Source organism: Nyctibius grandis, chromosome 5 (genome assembly GCF_013368605.1).
Source record: "Nyctibius grandis isolate bNycGra1 chromosome 5, bNycGra1.pri, whole genome shotgun sequence".
In the NCBI taxonomy this organism is placed as follows: domain Eukaryota; kingdom Metazoa; phylum Chordata; class Aves; order Nyctibiiformes; family Nyctibiidae; genus Nyctibius; species Nyctibius grandis.
Window position 1 is genome coordinate 67668795 of NC_090662.1, and position 19017 is coordinate 67687811.

Sequence of the window (19017 nt, forward strand, 5' to 3'; positions counted from 1 at the left end):
TCATATGTTTGCAGAACGCAATAGGCCATAGTGGGGTTTGTAGCCGCTGGGTAAATCAAAAGCACTCCACACATTTTACCACTACTTTAATAACCAGAAAACCACAATAAGATAAAACTGATTCACACTTATCTGCAGTGGCTTCAATGTGAAGAACCCTTTTGTTTTAAGCGGACATTCTTTTTTGACACATGCCCTCCCAGCAGTTACAAAATAAGTAAATGAATGCTTTGTATTGTTAGCATGTCCTTTAAAGAAGAGAGCAAAGATTGCGTTTGGAAGTAAAAGCCTTGATGACAACATATGTGGGCTGGAAGAACAGTTACAATACAAAACAGCCCCAAAAAGTCCAAATACACCAATCTTGTACAAAAGCTGTTCATCAAGTCTCTAGACAGTGCCTCAAACTTAGGAATTTCCTTCTGACACAGTATCCATAAATAGATATTTCAGGAAGAGGTGAGTCATCTAGCATAGCTCTGTGCTTTAGACAATGCAAGATGTGCACCCAGGACACAGTTTTACACGCAGACTTTGAGACCACTGAGGTACAGCTACAGCTCATGGGCAGATTCACACAGAAACAGCGCCTCTTCTCCCCTAAAGTAAAACCCTATCCAGAAACCCTAAGACAGATTTCTAAACCACACTAGTATGTTCTGACTTACCACCAGAGCAGAGGAACACATGCCAAAAGACAAAACCCAGCGTAAATTCAGACGATCCCCAACGATGCCACTGACAAAGAGACCCTAAGAACAAAACACAGCAGTAAATAAAGCCACAAGATTTGCATCTGTTTTCTGCAAGAATTAAAACGATGTAGCAGGGTCAAGCTGATCCAAATGTTGTTATACCAACTTACAGTTTGATTCTAACCACTTCTTCTGCCACCAAAGAAACACAGCTTATAGCTGTTCATTAAATTTCTTATTTTTAAAAAATTCAGCTAAGAACTCTTGGGGAGATAGAACCAGCCCTACCTCCCACTGATGACAGGGGTGTAGGAAATTCTGAAGTGATAGTATTTCTCTTGCATTTGTGAACAAGCATGTTCACAGGGGTGACAGGCATGGGCAGAACTAACAGAAATTGAGGGAAAAAAAACCTGCTCCTGAACAAAGCTTTGTAACTGCATTAGTGCTAGGCAAGTCACAGAATCACAGAATGTTAGGGATTGGAAGGGACCTCGAAAGATCATCTTGTCCAATCCCCCTGCCGGAGCAGGATTGCCTAGACCATATCACACAGGAACGCATCCAGGCGGGTTTTGAATGTCTCCAGAGAAGGAGACTCCACAACCTCTCTGGGCAGCCTGTTCCAGTGTTCGGTCACCCTCACCGTAAAGAAGTTTTTCCTCATATTTAAGTGGAACCTCCTGTGTTCCAGCTTGCACCCATTGCCCCTTGTCCTGTCAAGGGATGTCACTGAGAAGAGCCTGGCTCCATCCTCATGACACTTGCCCTTTACATATTTAAAAACATTAATGAGGTCACCCCTCAGTCTCCTCTTCTCTAAGCTAAAGAGACCCAGCTCCCTCAGCCTCTCCTTATAAGGGAGATGTTCCACTCCCTTAATCATCTTTGTGGCTCTGCGCTGGACTGTCTCTAGCAGTTCCCTGTCCTTCTTGAACTGAGGGGCCCAGAACTGGACACAATATTCCAGATGCGGCCTCACCAGGGCAGAGTAGAGGGGTCCAAGAAGAAGATCCTGTTCATCCCCTCCAAATGTGGGTGTGATCATCCCAGTAAGATTCAACCAAAGCTTAGCAGCTTTGGGTTAGTTTACTCACCACAGCATAGGAAAACAAAAAGATAGTGTCCAATGTCCCCAAGAAGAGAGTTGCTTCTTCTGCATTCGGAAATAAATGGCTGCTGTTCCAAAGCTACAGAGAGAAAATTTTTAACAGGTAAACATGGAGAGGCATAGCTCATTCTATTCTTTTTCTACAGAAGCCCCAACTCCAAAGCAGAACAGCATCTGGAGCCAGCAACCTCCCATTCCTCCAACGCTTTAATTACCAGGTCAAGAACTATTGTGGCATTATCTACCGCAGAAAATGTCCACTACCACTTCGTTTCACTTCTAAAGGGCAAGCTAGCAAACCAGAAGTGAGAAACGCTTGTTCCACCTGGATCAAGACAAATGACAGGCAAAACAAACCCTACTTCTAACAAGCATGCAACTGTCAGACAGCTTCTTACACAGAAACACTGACGAGCATCTTAATGAATAATACAATAAAGGCATATCTGTTTTATGTGCAGTGTCTCTTTGTACTTATCTTGCTGTCTCCACTAAATGAATAATTCCCTTAAAGTATTTGTGGCAGCAACCATAATAAGAAATGACAGACCACAAACAGAACAGAAAGAACACAAAAAGAACAAGCGGAAGAAATAGACTGGTTGGAAACTATTTACAATAAACTCCAGTCACTACTGTTGTTCTTTTTTGTGCTTACCCTGAGTTTCATTTTACTTTCAATATGTTCCAAAAAAGGGGAAAAGACTCAATTGTCTCCAAATTAAGATTAATGACATCAGCTGAAAATAGCAAGCTTTGAGGATGAAATGAAGAATGAACAAAGTTAAACAGGATAAAGTTTTCTTCCCTTCTTGTCATGCCCCCATTAGAAAACAAACAAACAAACCCAATCCAAACCTGACCTATGGATGCACCTAACTCAAATATCATCAGTTTTAGTTTGATTCTACCTCCCCGAGAGAACATCCTGTACAGACAACACTAATTACACATCCATTTAGTTTAACATTGGTAAGGCCTATCAACACAACTTCTGTTTAAAGTCTCATGTGTCCACGAAAACTAATAAATCCGTTGAAAAATACTTTTTGACAATTGAGGCCACCATTACCTACTTACACCAGTAGCCTTCAACTTTTAACCAGAGATCCCTGGAGATCCACAAGCTATTAAGAGTCTTAGAAAGATAAGAGAATCAAATCTTTTGTCATTAGGCTTAAATTCATTAAACAACCTCTGCAGAACTCACAAATCTTTACAGGCTGAAAAGTATAGATCTAAGTTGTCCTTCTAATAAAGTCATACTAGGGCCTACTCACAAAACAATGGTGAAACATTCTGTTATACTTAAAAATATTTTTTTAAATTATAAAGAACAACTGTAGTTAAAAAGATATACCAAAGTTCAAAACTGGTAGCACGTAAATGACATCTCTGTTCATGTCCTTAATCTGTTCCATTAATTTCCCAAAATGAACTTTACTGTTAACTGACATAACCTAAATTGATACCGAAAGGACCATTTTGATCATTTTTCTTGATCAGACATGTACACCTCAACATCCAGCAAATACTAAATCATTTCTACAAAAAAAAGATCAAAGCAGCTTCCAAATTATAGTAGTTATTTGAATATCAGTTAAGGAACTAAATACAAACACCTTGTAGTTCATTTTAGCATCCCTGAGATGCTCATTCCTCTTTGCCATACTATAAAATCCTGAACACATTACAGGCCCAATTTACTGTTTTCACATGTCACAAAAAGTCAGCATTTATCATCCCTCAGTCAAAGGTTCAAATAACTGATGATTTCTAATGCAGACAACACCCAAGCAACTGACTTAGAAGCCCCCGCTCTAATAGATCTCACGGCCTGCGACCAAGCTGTTAACATAAGATTTCTTCCACTTCTCAAAAGTATTGGGACAAGCCACTGCTACAAACAAGCATGCCCCTAAAAGGACCATAGGTAGTAGCCAGGAGGTAGTTCTTGCATTCCCATTTGTGAGGTACAAGCAGTATACAACCTCCTTTTCTGCAAGCAAACTGCCAAAATTCCCACCATTTTCACTGAAGGGAGGATTTTACAGACTGGATGTTCAGCGTTTTGGGAAAACAGACCTTTTAGATGTGAGATAAAATGTCATTCTTCGGTATGAACTCAGGATAAGCAGCTAGCACTTTCAGACAGCTTGCTTCTCTCCTACTTTGGCTATCCTTTTAACAGGGTGGCAGCAGCAGCATGGCCACAGAGAAAGCCACAGCCAGGGTTTTGCAGAGATCTCTGTAAGCCCATTAACTGCTCTCGTTTATTGCCTCCAACATTGCAGAGGTAGGGTCCCCCGTCCCCCTCCTCCCCCACCTCTGTGCTGCTGGCTACTACAGAGACTCTCCTGGGGTCCCCATTTCCATTGGAAACTTCTTGAGAAGTTTCTCTCTGGGGACCACTAGGAAAGATTTCACCATCACCAGATGACCCAGAAAACTACAATTTAGACACCTGAAGCTCCCGCTCACGTTCTGAGACGTGTCCCTGATGGACACTTAAAGAGGCCTCTTCACCACCACAAGCTCAGCATACTGGAAATTACCCATCTTTCTTTGCCCTTGCCTATCCCTTGTGTCCTTACCTCATATGGCCGGAGCTCAGCGGCCGTGCTGTTTAGGCAGGAGGGAGTCCATTGGCTGGAAATGCTGACTTTGACATTACTGAATGTCTTTCTGGAAGCATGGAGCAGGGAATAACTGCCAGAAAACACACAAGCACAGGTTGGCCAAATCTTCTCTGGAGGTCAAGTGGGAAAGGGTGGCACGCAAATTACAGATACATGCTGTCTAAGCAGGCAGCATAGCAGAGGACTGGCAGTTTTGGAGATAGCAGTCAGCAGCGGGAACCCCGAAATTATGGGTAGACACACTGATTTTAGTGGGGAGTTGTGAAATCGGGTCTTGACGGGAAAGGACATCCTCTTTTATTTTCAAAAGAAGAGGTGACTGTGCAACAACAATTAGGTACCTCAGGAAAAAAAAACAATAAAGAGAAAAGAGAAGACGCACTCATCTGGCTAACCACCATTACAAGTGCTCTTCCAGAGGCAGATTAGGTATCAGTGGCAGTATTGCTGTGAAGATCAAAGGATATCAGTGAGGTGAAGTTTGTATGGAGAGGCAGTATGGTATTCCAGCTGTTGCCAGCTGGTGTAACAGACAAGCTTTCAACAAACAAATCTAGTACACCTTCAGATCTGAAGCAGTGACCTCTCTGTTCTAGAGGCCTGTCTACCCTCTGCAAACAACACTTTTGGGAGACATGAGGACCCACCCCAGAAGCAACGACAGCATGTTCCCTCAGTCAGAACAGGCATTATAGTTCTGAGCATCAGGGGTTGCTTCCTTCCTCATTTCAGCAAGTTCCTTCCCATCCCCACCCACATTCACCTTGATGCAACAAACTGCTGCCGGCTTGGCACAGTCAGCCTCACCTTTGGTGCAAGCCCTCTTTGTGGATGGATTCCCCAGGAGCACGGCACACTTAGCTCCACTGCTCCATGGCTCCCAGACTGGTTGGTACTATTAGCTTTTAAGTTTATTTGCAAGGCTCACAGCTCCCTACCTCCATTCTCCTTCTTTGCACATGCCCTCACATCCCCAAATTCAGTGAGATTAACACTTCTCTGTGCAGAGATACACTCAACCTACCTGAAGAAGGTCAGCAGGAACACAACAATATGATGGTGGGTGCAATGGGACACAAGGCCTCTGTTCGTAGGCTGCCTCCGTAAGCTTTCAGGCAAAGCCATCCTCTTGGCAGCCCTACCCCTGCTCCTGCCCTTGTCCACAAAGGCTGGATGGTGCTTAGGTCATTTTTCTTCTCACTTAAACAGAAGGAGATCAGAAGGGAGGAAAAAAATAAAACATATTTGAATTAAAACACATGTATAAAATACAGCTGTGTTCCCCAAACAGCTGGAATTCTATGCTATTCCTTCCCAGTATGTTTCACATCACTACCCATCTCATCACCTTTACATTCCTTGACACCTTCTATGCCCAGAAATGTCTTTTCACTCCCATTCGCCCAGTACCCCTGTGGTTATCCTCCAACCCACTTCTTTTTTTGTTCCCCTCCTAGGAGATGCCTCTTCAGTGCCCATCACCAAAGGAGTTCCCCTAGGATCTACCAACTTCCAGTGTTCCCATGTTAAAGACCTTTTACATACAAGGTGCACTACAGAGTGGCCATAAATAAACTAACTTTCCACTGCTACTGGCTGTAGACTGGTGAATAAGTCAAGAAAGCAACATTTGGTTACTGGCAGGGAATGGTTTTGGATCTAACTGCCTCTTTAAGATGTTGTTGTAAGAATATATCCAAGAGTGGACTTGCACAGCTGGAAAAAGGAAAGTAGCTGTGAGGACAGTGCTGAAATCCAACAGCTAGACTCCTGCCTATTCATTCTCAAGCCCTGCATTATAGCTCCATCTGTCACTAACTCATTAGTACAGCATGTGGCAAGTCATACTTTCCTGTCCCTACCTGCAGCACATGGGTGACATCTGCCTAAACTTCTAGATACCAGATACTATCAATACTGAGGGAAGGCTACGACAGACACACCGCTTCCTAGTGCTGGCTCACACCACACCACTCCAACTCCCTCAGCTGTGCTGGCATGGCTGAGGAGCCATTTCTGCAAACCAAGTCCGGGAAACGACCCAGCTGGGCTGCGGGGTGGTGAATCTCTCTCCACGCCTCCCTTTTGTTTTCTTGGCACAGACCTTTTCAGCCTGATTTCCCTGCCACAGCTCACAAAGCAGCTACACACACACTTGTGCGCGTGCAACAGAGAGAGCAGCGCAGAGAAAGATACGCTGTACGCTGACGTTGCTGCTGAAGGCAGACCTTGATTCTGTTCGTGCTAACTGGCTTAAAACAGCTCGACAAATTATTCGGTGGGAGCTGCGCTTTCAAGAGACGTTTAAACACCACACACATTCTGAACACTGAGAAGTAAAATAACACACCACCCCTGTTCCCCTAAAGAATCAGAGCTGAAATAAGACAGAACAATGCCTTTATGTTCCTTCACATCCACAGACGCTTTTTGTAATGATTTACAAATCTGACAGAAGACTTTTCAAGTTCAGCATCATAACCTCACTCAGAGAAATCAGAAGTCATTGCCCAGACTCCCTCTTACCCAAGTTTCTGCCTCCTGCTGAAAAGCCAGTATTTCACTGAGACTTTTTGTTCTTCCTTCAAATAACTTTTAAAGGTTCCATTAAGACAACTTTTACTGTAAGAAGTCTTCCTTTCCTGTTCTCTCTTTGCCTGACTGACAAACAGGTGCCAGCTACTACTGGATACATTAACCACCACAGAAACCGACGCCACACCTGACCTCCAAAACAGAGTACGGCACAGAGATCCTCTGAGTAATAGGGACCCACCTATTACACCTTTGAGACACTGGAGTCACGTTTATCCTACACCACACTTGAAAGCCTCCACTCTCATCCAGAACAAATGCAGCAAGTCTATACAAGATCTGAGGCCGTCTGCATCTACGCAGCCCAGGTGCAGCTGAGCCACGCTCCCATTCCTCCCACTAGCACAGACCACCTAGGTGTGCCAGCACCTTCTAGTAGGGACATGCTTCTAGACTGCTTGGGTTCACCTACAGTTGAAGCTGTGGGAAGGCAAGACTAGCCCTGGAAGAGACGACTTTGCAAGTAGTCTCGACACGACCTCTACCTAAGGTCCCAGAACACTTCTCAACATCAGTAAATAAAAACTCAGCACCCACACAAGTATCACATGGTGCTACTCCCTTTCAGGTAGCAGTAAAACTGCTCAGGGCTGTCCCCCACAGAAGCTCCATGAAGAAAAGAAAGGAATCCAAGGCACTCCAATTTCCCAGCACCACGGTCCTTACAGGCCTGTGAAGCACGCGGTCTGTTGGTCAAACACATGAGCTTGTTCTCCTTCCCCTCCCACCAGGCAACAGCAGATAACAGAGTTCTCCTGAGGAAAGCAAAACACTGCCAGTTGTGCAACGCTGCAGGAAAAGTTCCTTCCTCAGGTAATCAGTTTGCAGCCCGAAGCACAAGATTTACTACTCGCTTCATGTCAACATATGCAAATATAGCTCCTATTTGTCCAAGATACCGAGTCTTTTTAAAGCTAAGACCTAGTTTTGACCTTAAAGTCATCTATTTTTTTATAACATTTACTATTTAAATTATGTATTCCTCAGAGCTTTTCAATCTCAGCTAGCTTTCTAGAAGACCTTCTGGCACAGGACAACACTTTTCACTTATTAACAGCGTAGAGATGACTATGAAAGATTTTGTATTCCCTTTTTTTCTTTCTTCATCCTGCCCTTTTTATATTCAAAACCAGCATTCTCCCTAGGCTAGAACAGTACGCAACTAGAAGTTCATCCTTACAAATTAGTCTTCTAATTATTCTGAGAACGCCACACTGAATTTGTAGAGGAGGGGGAGCAAAAACTAGGAGGCAGGATAACCCACAGAACTCAAGGCAGTGAAGCACAAGCCTTTAAGAAAGGAAGAGAACTGCTTTTAGGGTGTTAGACTGCCTTGTCTGCTTGTTTAGCATTGTTTACCTTCAGCTAACCGGTATTCTGAATAAGCTTTCATTAAGCTTTCTGCATTCTCCCTTATCCCTTCACTTCAAGTCAAAATAAGACACCTTAAGTTCAAAATAAACATCCTTAAATCCACCCTGCCATCCTCCAAAGCCGGCAGGAAAGACCAGAATTAACATTCCTGGGACTTCCAAAGTGCAAAGCAAACAAACGAATTTAAAAAACCCCCACCAAACCAAAAACCCAACACACTCCTTTATACCATCTTTCCAGACAGATGGAAGAAAAGAGGCACAAGCCCGCACGGGGCCCTGCGCAGCCACACAGGCGGCCCGCCCGTCTCCCGAGAGCCCCGGCCGGGTGCCGCCTGGGGGGACAGGGACTCTCCTCCCAGCACCGATCCGATCCGAGCGCAGTCGCGCCTGCTGCGGGGCCCACAGGCTGACAGGCCGCCCCCCGGTAACCCAGCTCTGGCGGTAGAGACCTGGGCTGAGCAGCCCGGCCCGGCGCACAGGCCGCGCTGCCGCCGGCGGGCACGGCTCACCTGAGGCCGGCTGCGGCGCCAGCTCCGCACGCCGCCCCGCCCCGCGGCTCGGCTCGGCTGGGCCGGTCGGGCCGGCTTCCCCGCTGAAGCACCGCGGCAGACGATGAGGACGCGGCTCAGCGAACCCCCCCACCCAGGTCCCGGCGCAGGGACCTGGGCGGCCACGTCCTCAGCGCGCCGGGCGGGGAGCCGAGCCGAGCCGAGCCGAGCCGAGCCGAGCCAAGCGAGCAGCGGCAGGACACACACTGGCTCCGCCGCAACCGTTAGCCCACCACGGCCATTACGCCGCCGCCCGCCCCCGGGAAAGCCACCCGCCCCCACGTACCGTGCCCGGCGGCCAGGACGGCCCTGCCTCAGGAAGTCAGAGGGAGGCGGCTCTTCCGGCGGGAGGAGCGGGCGGGCACGGCGGGAGGTGTAGTCCGCCCCTGGCTGCCGCCAGCAGGAAGGGCCCGCCGGCTCTGCCCCCGGGCGCGCCGGGGCCCTTTCCCACCTCCCCCCCTGGCAGGGGGCGGGGAGCGAGCGGCGCCGGCCCCGATCCCCGGGCTGAGCCCGCGGGGCAGGGCAGGCGGAGGAGGAGGAGGAGGGGAAGGACTAGGACTACATTTCCCGCCGGCCCCGAGAGGGCCGGGGCGGGTACAAAGCGGGCGCTGCCTGTCCCGGCAGGTGAACGCCAACAGGTGAGCAGGCGGCCGGCCGAGACGGGCTCCTTTCCCAGGCCCTCGGCTGCCGTGAGCCGGGCCAGGGCGGCGGCTCCTCCTCCTCCTCCTCCTCCTCCTCACCGCCGTGCTTCCCCGGCGAAGGCCCGCCCGGGAGCCGCGATGCCTTTCTCCAGCTCCGGCGCGGACGATGCCTTCGACTACCTCTTCAAGATCATCCTGATCGGGGACTCCAACGTGGGGAAGACCTGCGTGGTGCACCGCTTCAAGACGGGGCAGTACAACGAGAAGCAGCAGAACACCATCGGCGTCGACTTCACCGTGCGCTCCATGGATATCAACGGCAAGAAAGTGAAGGTCGGTGGGCAGCACCTGCTCCCCCCGTTACCGGGTCGCCGTCCCCACGCGGGTGCAGGGGGAGCGGCAGGATGCGCAGCGTCTCCTGCTCGGCCCTTGCTGAAGGCAGCAGGTAAAAGCTGGCTGCCTTCCTGACCAGGGGTGTTGCCGAGGGGAGCTCTCCCTTGGGAGGATGCTCTGGGGGGAGACAGTCACCCTAATTTGGGCACGTACTCGCTGTCGTGGCTTCTCTGGATCTGCCTGTGGAGAAGGCTCACACTTTGTCTTCAGGGAGTCCTTTGAAAGCTGGCTCTGATCTGGAGGGGGTGTCTCTTCCCTCCTTCAGAGATGTGGGGACTTGAGCTGGGACACCGAGGAGGAAAAACCCTCTAATTTGCAAAAGTTCTGCTTTGATGTGTGCTTGATCTGAGGGAAGGTGAAGGCTTGTGAGACAAACACCAGAAGAAATTTCTAGCTAGAACTTCCCTCCATGTGCCAATGAAAGCTCAGACGCCTGCCCTGGATACAGCGTTGCTCTGTCCAGCTCTGCATCAGGGCTTCTCTGCTTTTCCTTTCCTATTAAAAGGCTGCAATGCTCTCTATCTTTTAGTACAGTTGTTGAAATTGGGTTTCTTGGCCTCTTTGCAAAGTTGGGTTTACCCTTGCAGCTTTCTTTTTGGTCTGTGTAGATTTTTACAACCATGTAATGTCTCTGCAGATCTTGAGGGCAAAGCCATGCTGTGGTGTAGCGTAGTGAGCTGGGACAGGTCTAGCTGCCTTGTAGACAAGGGGTTTTGAAAGCATAGAAGCTGACGGCAGACATCTAGGAAGCAGCATTCGCTGGTCTTTACAACTTCTATCCTTTCTCTTACAGATCCAAGTGTGGGACACAGCTGGTCAAGAACGTTTCCGGACAATAACCCAGTCTTATTACAGGAGTGCCCATGGGGCCATCCTTGCCTATGACCTAACTAGGAGGTCCACATTTGAATCCATTCCTCACTGGATTCACGAAATTGAAAAGTATGGTGCTGCAAACTTGGTCATGATGTTAATTGGTAGGAATCTAATTTTAAATATTATGTTGTATAGTTTTTTTTAATACATGTATAAAACCCCTCTCACTTTCTTCCCGCTACTTAAAGTATCTATAAACTATATGTTAAAGAAGAATGCAGTTGTAATTAAAATAGAAATTGTATCAATTTGACCTAAGCTTAAAAAATTAGGAAAGTTACAGCCTGGCCCTGACAGGACCAAGCCCATTGCAGACAGTGAAGCCTTGTTGCTTTCCTGCTGGAATAATGCAATAAACTTACTGCTAGCCTAGCAAGCAGGACAACCTTATTGAGGTTAGAATTGCAGTGTCCGCCCCTATACTCCTGATGCGCAGGAATTTAGCAGCTCAGTAACTCAAGACGAAGGGGAATGCACAGAGCAACAGAACTCCTCATTCTCATCTTTCCTCTCTGTTCTTTTGATATGCATGTGCATTGCCCTGTAATGGGACTCCGATCAGGTAAGAGAGTAGATGGGGACAGGGCTTTTACAGAGCACAAAGTAGTCTGCTTGTATTTCTCCTCCTCGCTTATTGCACTACCATTCAAGAAACTTTGCCTCTTGAGGAAAGGAATGGGTAGAAATTTCTGAGAATGGAGCTGGTAGGAAGCAGTGTGGTCCTTTCCCTTTGTGTTTCAGGTTATTATTGCTCTTGCCTCCCTCAAGGAAGAAGCTACAAATGAGAGAACTGGTGTAGTAAAACGACAAGGCTTTTATTTACATTCCACTGTTCCTGCCTGTTGCACTGCGCACTGTGCCGAGAGCAACCGTGCAGCTGCAGCAGCCCAAACTGGCTCTTGAGGACAGGCAGCACTGAGCCCCACAGCACAGCAGGCAGGGCCCTAAGCTGCTTGTGCTCCTAGCAAATTCCTGACTTCTGCCGTGGTGGTTCTTCCTGTTCTTCCTCTGAAGAAACAAACAAATTCTGACCTGCCTGTAACTGCAGGGCTTGGAATGAGTAAAGGGCGGGGGGGGGGGGGGGGGGGGGCGGGGCCGGGCCGGGCCGGGCCGGGCCGGGGGAAATCACTAAACTTTGGTAGGATTTTTCTAACTTTTCTCATTAATCTAAAGAACAAGATCTATCTGTGTGTGTTGTGGGGGGCTGGAGGTTGTTCTTGGGTTCTTTTTTTTTTAAGAAAGAAGTTCTGAAATTGATAAAAATAAAGCTTTTGTCAAGGATCCAGCTTGGTGCTTTCTTCCAAAGCCAGTGCTATTTGCTTTATGCACTTTGGCAGGATGGCTTTGTACATTTAATTAGAGGTAATCATTTTATATGCCTTTCTACTATGACGTTAAGTTTAAGACATCTATAACTTTCCCATCTAGAACTGAAGGAGGAAAGAGGGGGAGCTCTTTTTAAGATGGCAAATAACCCTCAAGGAAGGTGTTTTTGCAGGGGTTGTGGTTTTCTTTTGTGGGGTGGGTGTTTTTTTTTCCTTTTAGAAAAACTGAAAGGGACTTAATGGGAGGGGAGTTGGCTCATATATGCTTCAAATTAAAGGGTGGAATTTGATGAAGAGTTGTCTTGAAACTATGAATGCAGACTTCAGCAGGTACTGCATGTACCAGAACTGATTAATTCCACACATGCTGCAACTACTTAAATATACAAAAGTATTTTATTTATCATCTGCAGTGTTTCATGACTTCTGACAGATTTTGACTAAACTGCCTTCAGTTGAAGTTTCATCTATACAAGCAGAAACTTCTTAAGTATAGATTTTAAGCATTCAGGTAGCTGTTGTGAATTCTTGTCTTTTTTGACACCATCTTAAAATGATTGACTTGTATAAACAGGTCACATTAAAATCTGATGAACAATTGAGCAGGTTCTTCCTCAGTTTTGGTGGGTTTTTTTTTTTTGAGGAGGAGATCTGCTTCAGACTAACAATATCCCAGATCTTCAGAGCTGAGCATCCACTTTGAGATGTGTCAAAGTAGACTGACAATAGCATAACACATGTAGCCTCCACTGAAGGAGGAATAAACCTTTATGCAACATTGCTTTGGTTTACTGTGTGCAGTCACTATAGCTTTAAGATTTCTAAGATTTTTTTTTTAATATTTTAGCTTAAATGCTACCTAATGTTTAAAAGCACTAGGGAATAGGGACCAACAATTGTTTTCAAATAATGCTCTGGCACCACTACCTACAGCAAGTAATTGGATGAGCACAGGTCTTTTTTTTTTGTTCAGGTTTTTTTTTTTTTAACTCCTTTGATATCATACTGCTGCAGTTTGATCCATATTTTATGTTCGTGGCTCTGATGTGCTCACATCTTGTTTTTCCAGTAACTCTTATTCCTAACATAATTCTATTATTTAACACAATTAAATTAATATGTTGCATTTAAAGATGAATTTCTGAGAGACTAAATTATTGAGTTACCTATTCGCCTTCTTTTAAGGGAACAAATCAGATTCACTGGATAAGCGCCAAGTCCTCTTTGAAGATGCCTGCACACTGGCAGAGAAGCATGGGCTCTTAGCTGTATTGGAGACATCAGCAAAAGAAGCTCAAAACATAGAAGAGGTCTTCACATTAATGGCTAAGGAGCTAATAGCCCGAAATACCTTACAGCTTCACGGAGAGAACCCTCCGAACAGCATCTGTCTTGATTCCAGGCCAGTGATTACCAGTCCAAGTGTGGAAAAAACCCAGTGCCACTGTTGAAGAGAGATTTCAGGAAGAACTTGGAAGTCGTCATTCTTCTGAAGCTGTTTGATTTCATTTTATTCTATTGATGAAAGTGTGCTATGTGGCCTCAAGCCATCTCTCCGATAAGTCTACCTTGCAGCTCGGCTTGTAAGTATTTTCAGAGATTGCTGATGGCAGCACAGGTTGCTTTGAGCATGACAGCTGATACTTTAACATGAACTTCTGAGCTGAGAGGACTCAGGAAGCTGCCAGCTGTTGCCTTAACCAAAGGGAACTTGAAAAAAAATATTGCCTTTAATTATATCCTTAAATGATTTTCTGGCTGTGTCAGAAGATAAATTTGCACCAGAGCTCTGCATGGATTTGACCCTTCAAAGCTATGTTGGTTGTTCTAGTGCGAGCACTTTACTCTGCTGGTAGCTTTAAGTCTGACGTGCTTGGACAGCACTAACCCATCGCTGCTTAAACTTTCATTTTGGGGTGGTTCTGATGTCAGGTGTATAGCCACCCATCCCAAGGAACATAATAGAGTACATGATTTCACATCTGTACTGATTTCCTCACCAGACAGACCTGGAGACATCCCTGGGGTTTCATGATATGAGTAGAATGTGATACATGAGGATTCCAACCTTCTTCCTGGGCTGCAAAAAGTTGTCTTTTTGTTCTCTAATAATAATTGCTTCCACTAGTGATCTCTGTCTTGCTACATAAACTTGTAGGAGTAGTGAAGTTTCCAAGGCACCAGTAAGCCCCAAATAAATGCTGGGGTGAAAGGACTTTTTTTTTTTTTTCTCCTAACCTTGTTTTGCTTTTGATTTGCAGATTTTAATCAAAAGCCTTCTGTAGTTTGTGTGATGGGCCAAAGACAGCTTGAGAGTATGCCTGTAGATTTTTGAGGGAGTGTGAAGAAGGGATTCAAGCTCCTGCAAAACTCAGCAAGGGGTAAGATGGTTCAATTATGTAGCCTCACCTTAGAGCAGTAAGGGAAGGGTATGGGGCATACCAGAAAGCTACCCCTAGGCAAGCATATATGCTACTGCTATGGGGACTTAACAGCTTGGTAGCAATAGGAGGTTTTGTATTGCTCCTCCCAAATGCAAGCTCTGCTTTTGGGGGCTCACTGCTTCAGTGTACCAGAACTGAATGAAGGGTTTGTGTTTTTGGGGGTTTCTTTGTTTTTTTGTTTTTTGTTTTTTTTCCCAGTAGATGGAAACAGGGAAGGAGAAGGGGGAAAGAAATACTATACAGAATAAGTTTTTTGACTGCAGTCCCTATGTACCAAAGCACATCACTTAGCTAGTTACTGTTAAGCTATGAACTGGAAATCAAACTCTGTAATGATAAAATACAGTCTGGGTTACAGAAGCCCTGGGAAGGCTGGTACGCTGCTAGCTTACCAGATGGGAGTTTGCCCATGTTTCACAAGTTCTTGAAAAACTGGGAAAAACATGTAGCAAATATTTCTGGAAAATCTTGTCTGAGAAGCACAAAAAATAAAGTAGAATGAATCACTGATTTAGAGTCTTGCAAGTATTTCTAATATTATTAATGCTTCCTCGGGCCAGGTTCTTTACATGTGATAGCAAAGAGCAGGGGTTAATTCAGCTATGTGTAAACTGAGGGAGAAATCTTCAATGCCAGCCTCTAAGCCTTTTGCTAGAGCCTGCTATGGAGAAAGCTTCACCTTCTTCAGGCATCCTCTTTCTGATCTGGTTACTTTTTAAATCTTAATTTCATCTTGATTTGGTACTAGCCTAGTCATTGCATTTCAGGTTGTGTATTTAAGCGTAACCTTTCAAAGCAGCTGAACAAGTAGCAATCCAGCTTCCAAACAACTAGTTTGTACACCTCATCACTGGGAAAGGTCAAATTTAAGTTTAACATTCTTGTGTGTTTAAAATCCAAACTACTCCCAGTAATAGTTTGTAGTGTAGTAGTTTTTACTTTTTTTTAGTATCCACCCTTAAACTGCTGGCAAAATTTGTTCTATTTGTTATTCTAGACATAGTATTTGCAGCAAATAGTAATCTTCCCAGAGACCTTAACAGAAAAGTATTGTGTTCATCTCCAGTTATACTCTTTCAATAGCCAAGAATTATGGGGAAGGATCTTACCAGCAGAGTATTAACCTTTGCATGGTTCATTGGGTTTACTGCCTTAGAGATTACTCTATGAAGTTATTTTGCTTACCCTCAGTATGGAGGCTTCTGCAGGCTGATGCTCCCTGAACTGCCAGCACTGCCAGGTTACAGGGCTCTTGCCATTCTCTTCCCACACACATGGAGCTACTTGCAGAGTAAGTCCTTACTTCGCAGAAAGCTGTGCAACATGGGATGACAGAGAACAGTGCTTCGAGCTGCACTGTTCTCTATCCTTTAACAGATGTAACAGGCTCCTTTCCTTACTGCTCTTCCAAGAAACTAGTCTTAAATACCTACCCATTGTGCAACTAAACCAGGAGTGTGACCTCTTTTGGTTGGTTCTGTGTGGCATCTTCCACCAGCCCTTTGGGCAGTTACACTGAATGGCTTCCATAGGGTTGTTTTTTTAAGCTGTCCTCCTGTGAACAAACAGCAAGCTGCAGCAGTTGCTGAGAAGGTTTTTCAGAGTGTGTACTAGTAGACAGTATTATTCATGAGGTAATATGTGAAGAAAGCTATAAACTTAAAGTCCCTTTATTATAGCATGTTATTCTAGACTGTAAGATAACAACCACTAGATTAAAACAGACACAGTGTAACTTCTGTGGTTGTGCCTTTCCCCATCCCAGAGCAGACTGAAGCATGCAGCTATGACAACGCAAGTTAACCAAACAACACATTAACTGCTATGGAACCTTCTATTAACATGTTTGTTCCCCCAGCATCATATGCAAATCCAATGTGCTTCTTGACAGCATCATTAATACACTTTCTACAAAGTGTAGCTTGTTGTAATGTTGTTTATAATGCTATTCTAAAAACTACTACTGTCCCACAGTGTTAAGAGCTGCACATCCAGCTTGAAGATTTTTAACTACTTGGAAGAAGTATTTGAATCTTAGCTGTTGCACAGTGCCTGCATTGGTATCACACCCCTGCCAGATGAGACTGAAGCAGCACCTATCCATGTAACCGGGTAACAAAAAAAATAGAAGTATTTTAAAATGGAGCAAACTCTGACACCTCCCAGAATGTGACTGGCTTAAAAGCAAACGTAACTGCGACCCAGCAACGTGGAAGGCACATGGCACTGCCTATGTGGTCAAGCTTTTCTTCATACGTAGGGGACAGGCTCTGAATAACAAAAGCTGAGGTTCTTATCTAATCATTCCAGTTAATGTTTAAGTATAGTTGGAAAGGAGACAGAGAAAGCATTTTCAGGCCCTGAACAGAGATAGAGAGCACTATCCTGGAGCCTTCTTTCAGGAAGGAGATGAACACCTGTGCTTTTGGACAGGGAAGTGAAACTGCATCTTGCCCCAGCCAGGTGAGTGCTCTAACCACAGCACCATTTAGAGGTGCCCATTCCCAGCTGTGCACTGCCAAGAGGCAGAGCTCTCAGTTCCCAGAACACCACATCTGGCTGCAGGCAGGGGGGCTTTAATACTAATTGCTCAGTGTACTGATTCCTGAAGCCATTTTCAAGCACCTCTCTTAAGCAAGTGTGTTAAGGACTGGAACTACAACAGGCAATGCTGGGATATCAGAGTCCTTTGAGAGTAATTTTAGACAGGCCAAGAGCCCCTTTTAGCTAAGAGTACTTCAACTTTTAATAGCAACTTGCAGTTTGAGGGAGGTAGGACTTTTCAAAGTCTTTCAAAGCACTTTTTTCTAGTGCTGTTATTCTAAAATCAACCTTAACTCAGCTGCCTGCACAGGCTCTGTCTATGCAACCACATCAAGCTGTTGCCAAACAGATACTGACTCTGGCTTGACTGCAAGTGAATAGCATACCCATGGACAACAGCAACAGCAGCAAGTAGGGGCAGTTGTTTAGCATATTTGCAATCCCACATTTCCTTGCTACAGCTGTGTCCACAAACATCACTGCTTATTACAGTTTTCACTGCCAAGTCTGTCTAGTTTTGCTTACCTGAAGCAAGATTCACCACAACTACAGTTTAATAATGCCTCTCTCATGCCAGCATTAGAGTAAAACTGACTTTGTAGCAACTTGATCCCTACAGTGCCGTCCTGCATTGTATCTCAATCCTAAGGGACTACATGCTGCAGCATTAGTAATTCCATCTATACAAGTTTTGTTTCAAACATGAAAGACACCCCATACCTCACAGTATCCTCCAAATAGAAATCTATTTTGTACCTGCTGTAGTAGGACAGAGTTATTTGCATTTCATTAAATGAACCAGGCATCCCCTCAGCAAGATTATAACACACCTTGGGCTACAATCAGGGAAGAGCCATGCTATCCAGTTGAACTAAAGCAGCAGAGGTGGTAAGAAGTGCTCTTTGCTTGTATGGTCACATTCAGACCAATTAGAATGGGCAGCAGACATTTTGCACATACCACAAGATGCAAAATTTTATATCAAACCATACATATATATTCTTGCATAGGGAGTAAAGTCAAGGCACTTCCAAGTGAGAGCATGCATCTTTTTTCTAAAGACTCTTGTTTTGAAATCAAGATTTTGCTGGTGGAAGTTTATGGAGTCCTTATACCTTTTTCATCTTGACACTACTCTCATTGGTCTTGTCAGTTTCTGTACCTTAGGTATTTGCTTAAAGAAAATGTAGCACAGCCAAAGTCATCACCCTCTATATTTTTACATTAAAAGTTTGTCTTAATTCTACTGAATTCATTCCAGTTCTTACAGAGGAACAGCATAGCAGCCTACTAACATACTTTACTAATTTCAAAGGCCCTACTTTTTTCCATCATTCCCATTTGGGGTAGGGGGGTGGCAATCAGTGCAACAGCAAGCTTTGCAACAGGCCTACAACTAGCAAGATTCAAACTGGAAGTGACACACAGCAGTACTGCTCGATGACAAATACATGCAGTTCTTTAACTTACAGAACAAGAACCACAGCACGCTTCAAAGCAAGAGAGCAACAGAAACTACTTGTCACGATGCACTTGACAACATCAGGCACTTTGCAGCTAGACAGAACAGCCTCCACCAAAGCAAATTGCTTACTTGCGTATTCTCAGCTTCCCCTGTAACGTGTACAGAAGTAAGGTTCAGAAGCACCAGCGTCTACCACTGCCCCACACAAGCAGCAAAGCCTGCCCTCTCTGACCCCTTATGAAGGAAAGCTGATCCACATGCTCTGGCTGGTAAGTTTATTACCTTCTTCCATCTTACCAGAACACATCTCTGTTAAACTTACATTTGAATGAAGCTTTCCAATCAGATGTTAACTAACAACTTAC

General features: G+C 45.1%; 2 protein-coding genes across 11 annotated transcripts in view; one reads left to right on the forward strand and one right to left on the reverse strand.

Moving 5' to 3' along the window:
• The window catches only part of SLC37A3 (solute carrier family 37 member 3), a 51831-nt gene extending 42422 nt beyond the window's left edge, over nt 1-9409 (reverse strand). For 4 of the 7 annotated variants that reach the window (XR_011048305.1, XR_011048309.1, XR_011048304.1 and 1 more), the window contains exons 1-5: nt 9251-9409; nt 5470-5645; nt 4401-4515; nt 1793-1885; nt 669-752 (exon numbers count right to left, since the gene is read on the reverse strand). Coding sequence is in view for 2 of the 7 variants with exons in the window: in XM_068402466.1 (XP_068258567.1) it covers nt 669-752; nt 1793-1885; nt 4401-4515; nt 5470-5570 (393 nt within the window). In the remaining 5 variants the exon portion in view is untranslated. Of the gene's footprint in view, nt 1-668; nt 753-1792; nt 1886-4400; nt 4516-5469; nt 5646-8643; nt 8728-8925; nt 9002-9250 lie in introns of those variants that run through there. The other 3 variants (XR_011048307.1, XR_011048308.1, XM_068402467.1) reach the window with 3 other exon arrangements.
• On the forward strand, nt 9277-18921 carry RAB19 (RAB19, member RAS oncogene family). 4 transcript variants are annotated; one of them, XR_011048312.1, is made up of 6 exons: nt 9277-9602; nt 9726-9938; nt 10792-10975; nt 13385-13782; nt 16618-17106; nt 18660-18921. XR_011048312.1 is itself a non-coding variant. In XM_068402468.1 (4 exons), the coding sequence occupies exons 2-4, from the start codon at nt 9744-9746 to the stop codon at nt 13648-13650; spliced, it is 645 nt and encodes a 214-aa protein (XP_068258569.1). In that variant the 5' UTR covers nt 9277-9602; nt 9726-9743; the 3' UTR covers nt 13651-15153. The 4 variants fall into 4 exon arrangements, 1 of the variants encoding a protein (XP_068258569.1); XR_011048311.1 differs by lacking the exon at nt 16618-17106 and having other exon boundaries at nt 13385-14580; XR_011048310.1 differs by lacking the exons at nt 16618-17106; nt 18660-18921 and adding an exon at nt 14461-15153.
• Nucleotides 18922-19017: the final 96 nt, after the last annotated feature.

What these genes read in the sequence shown, in the direction of transcription:
- RAB19 (XM_068402468.1), top strand. Translation starts at nt 9,744, where the DNA reads ATGCCTTTCTCCAGCTCCGGCGCGGACGATGCCTTCGACTACCTCTTC. An exon ending in TCAACGGCAAGAAAGTGAAG is followed by an intron (nt 9,939 to 10,791) that starts GTCGGTGGGCAG and finishes TTTCTCTTACAG; the next exon opens with ATCCAAGTGTGGGACACAGC. An exon ending in CTTGGTCATGATGTTAATTG is followed by an intron (nt 10,976 to 13,384) that starts GTAGGAATCTAA and finishes CCTTCTTTTAAG; the next exon opens with GGAACAAATCAGATTCACTG.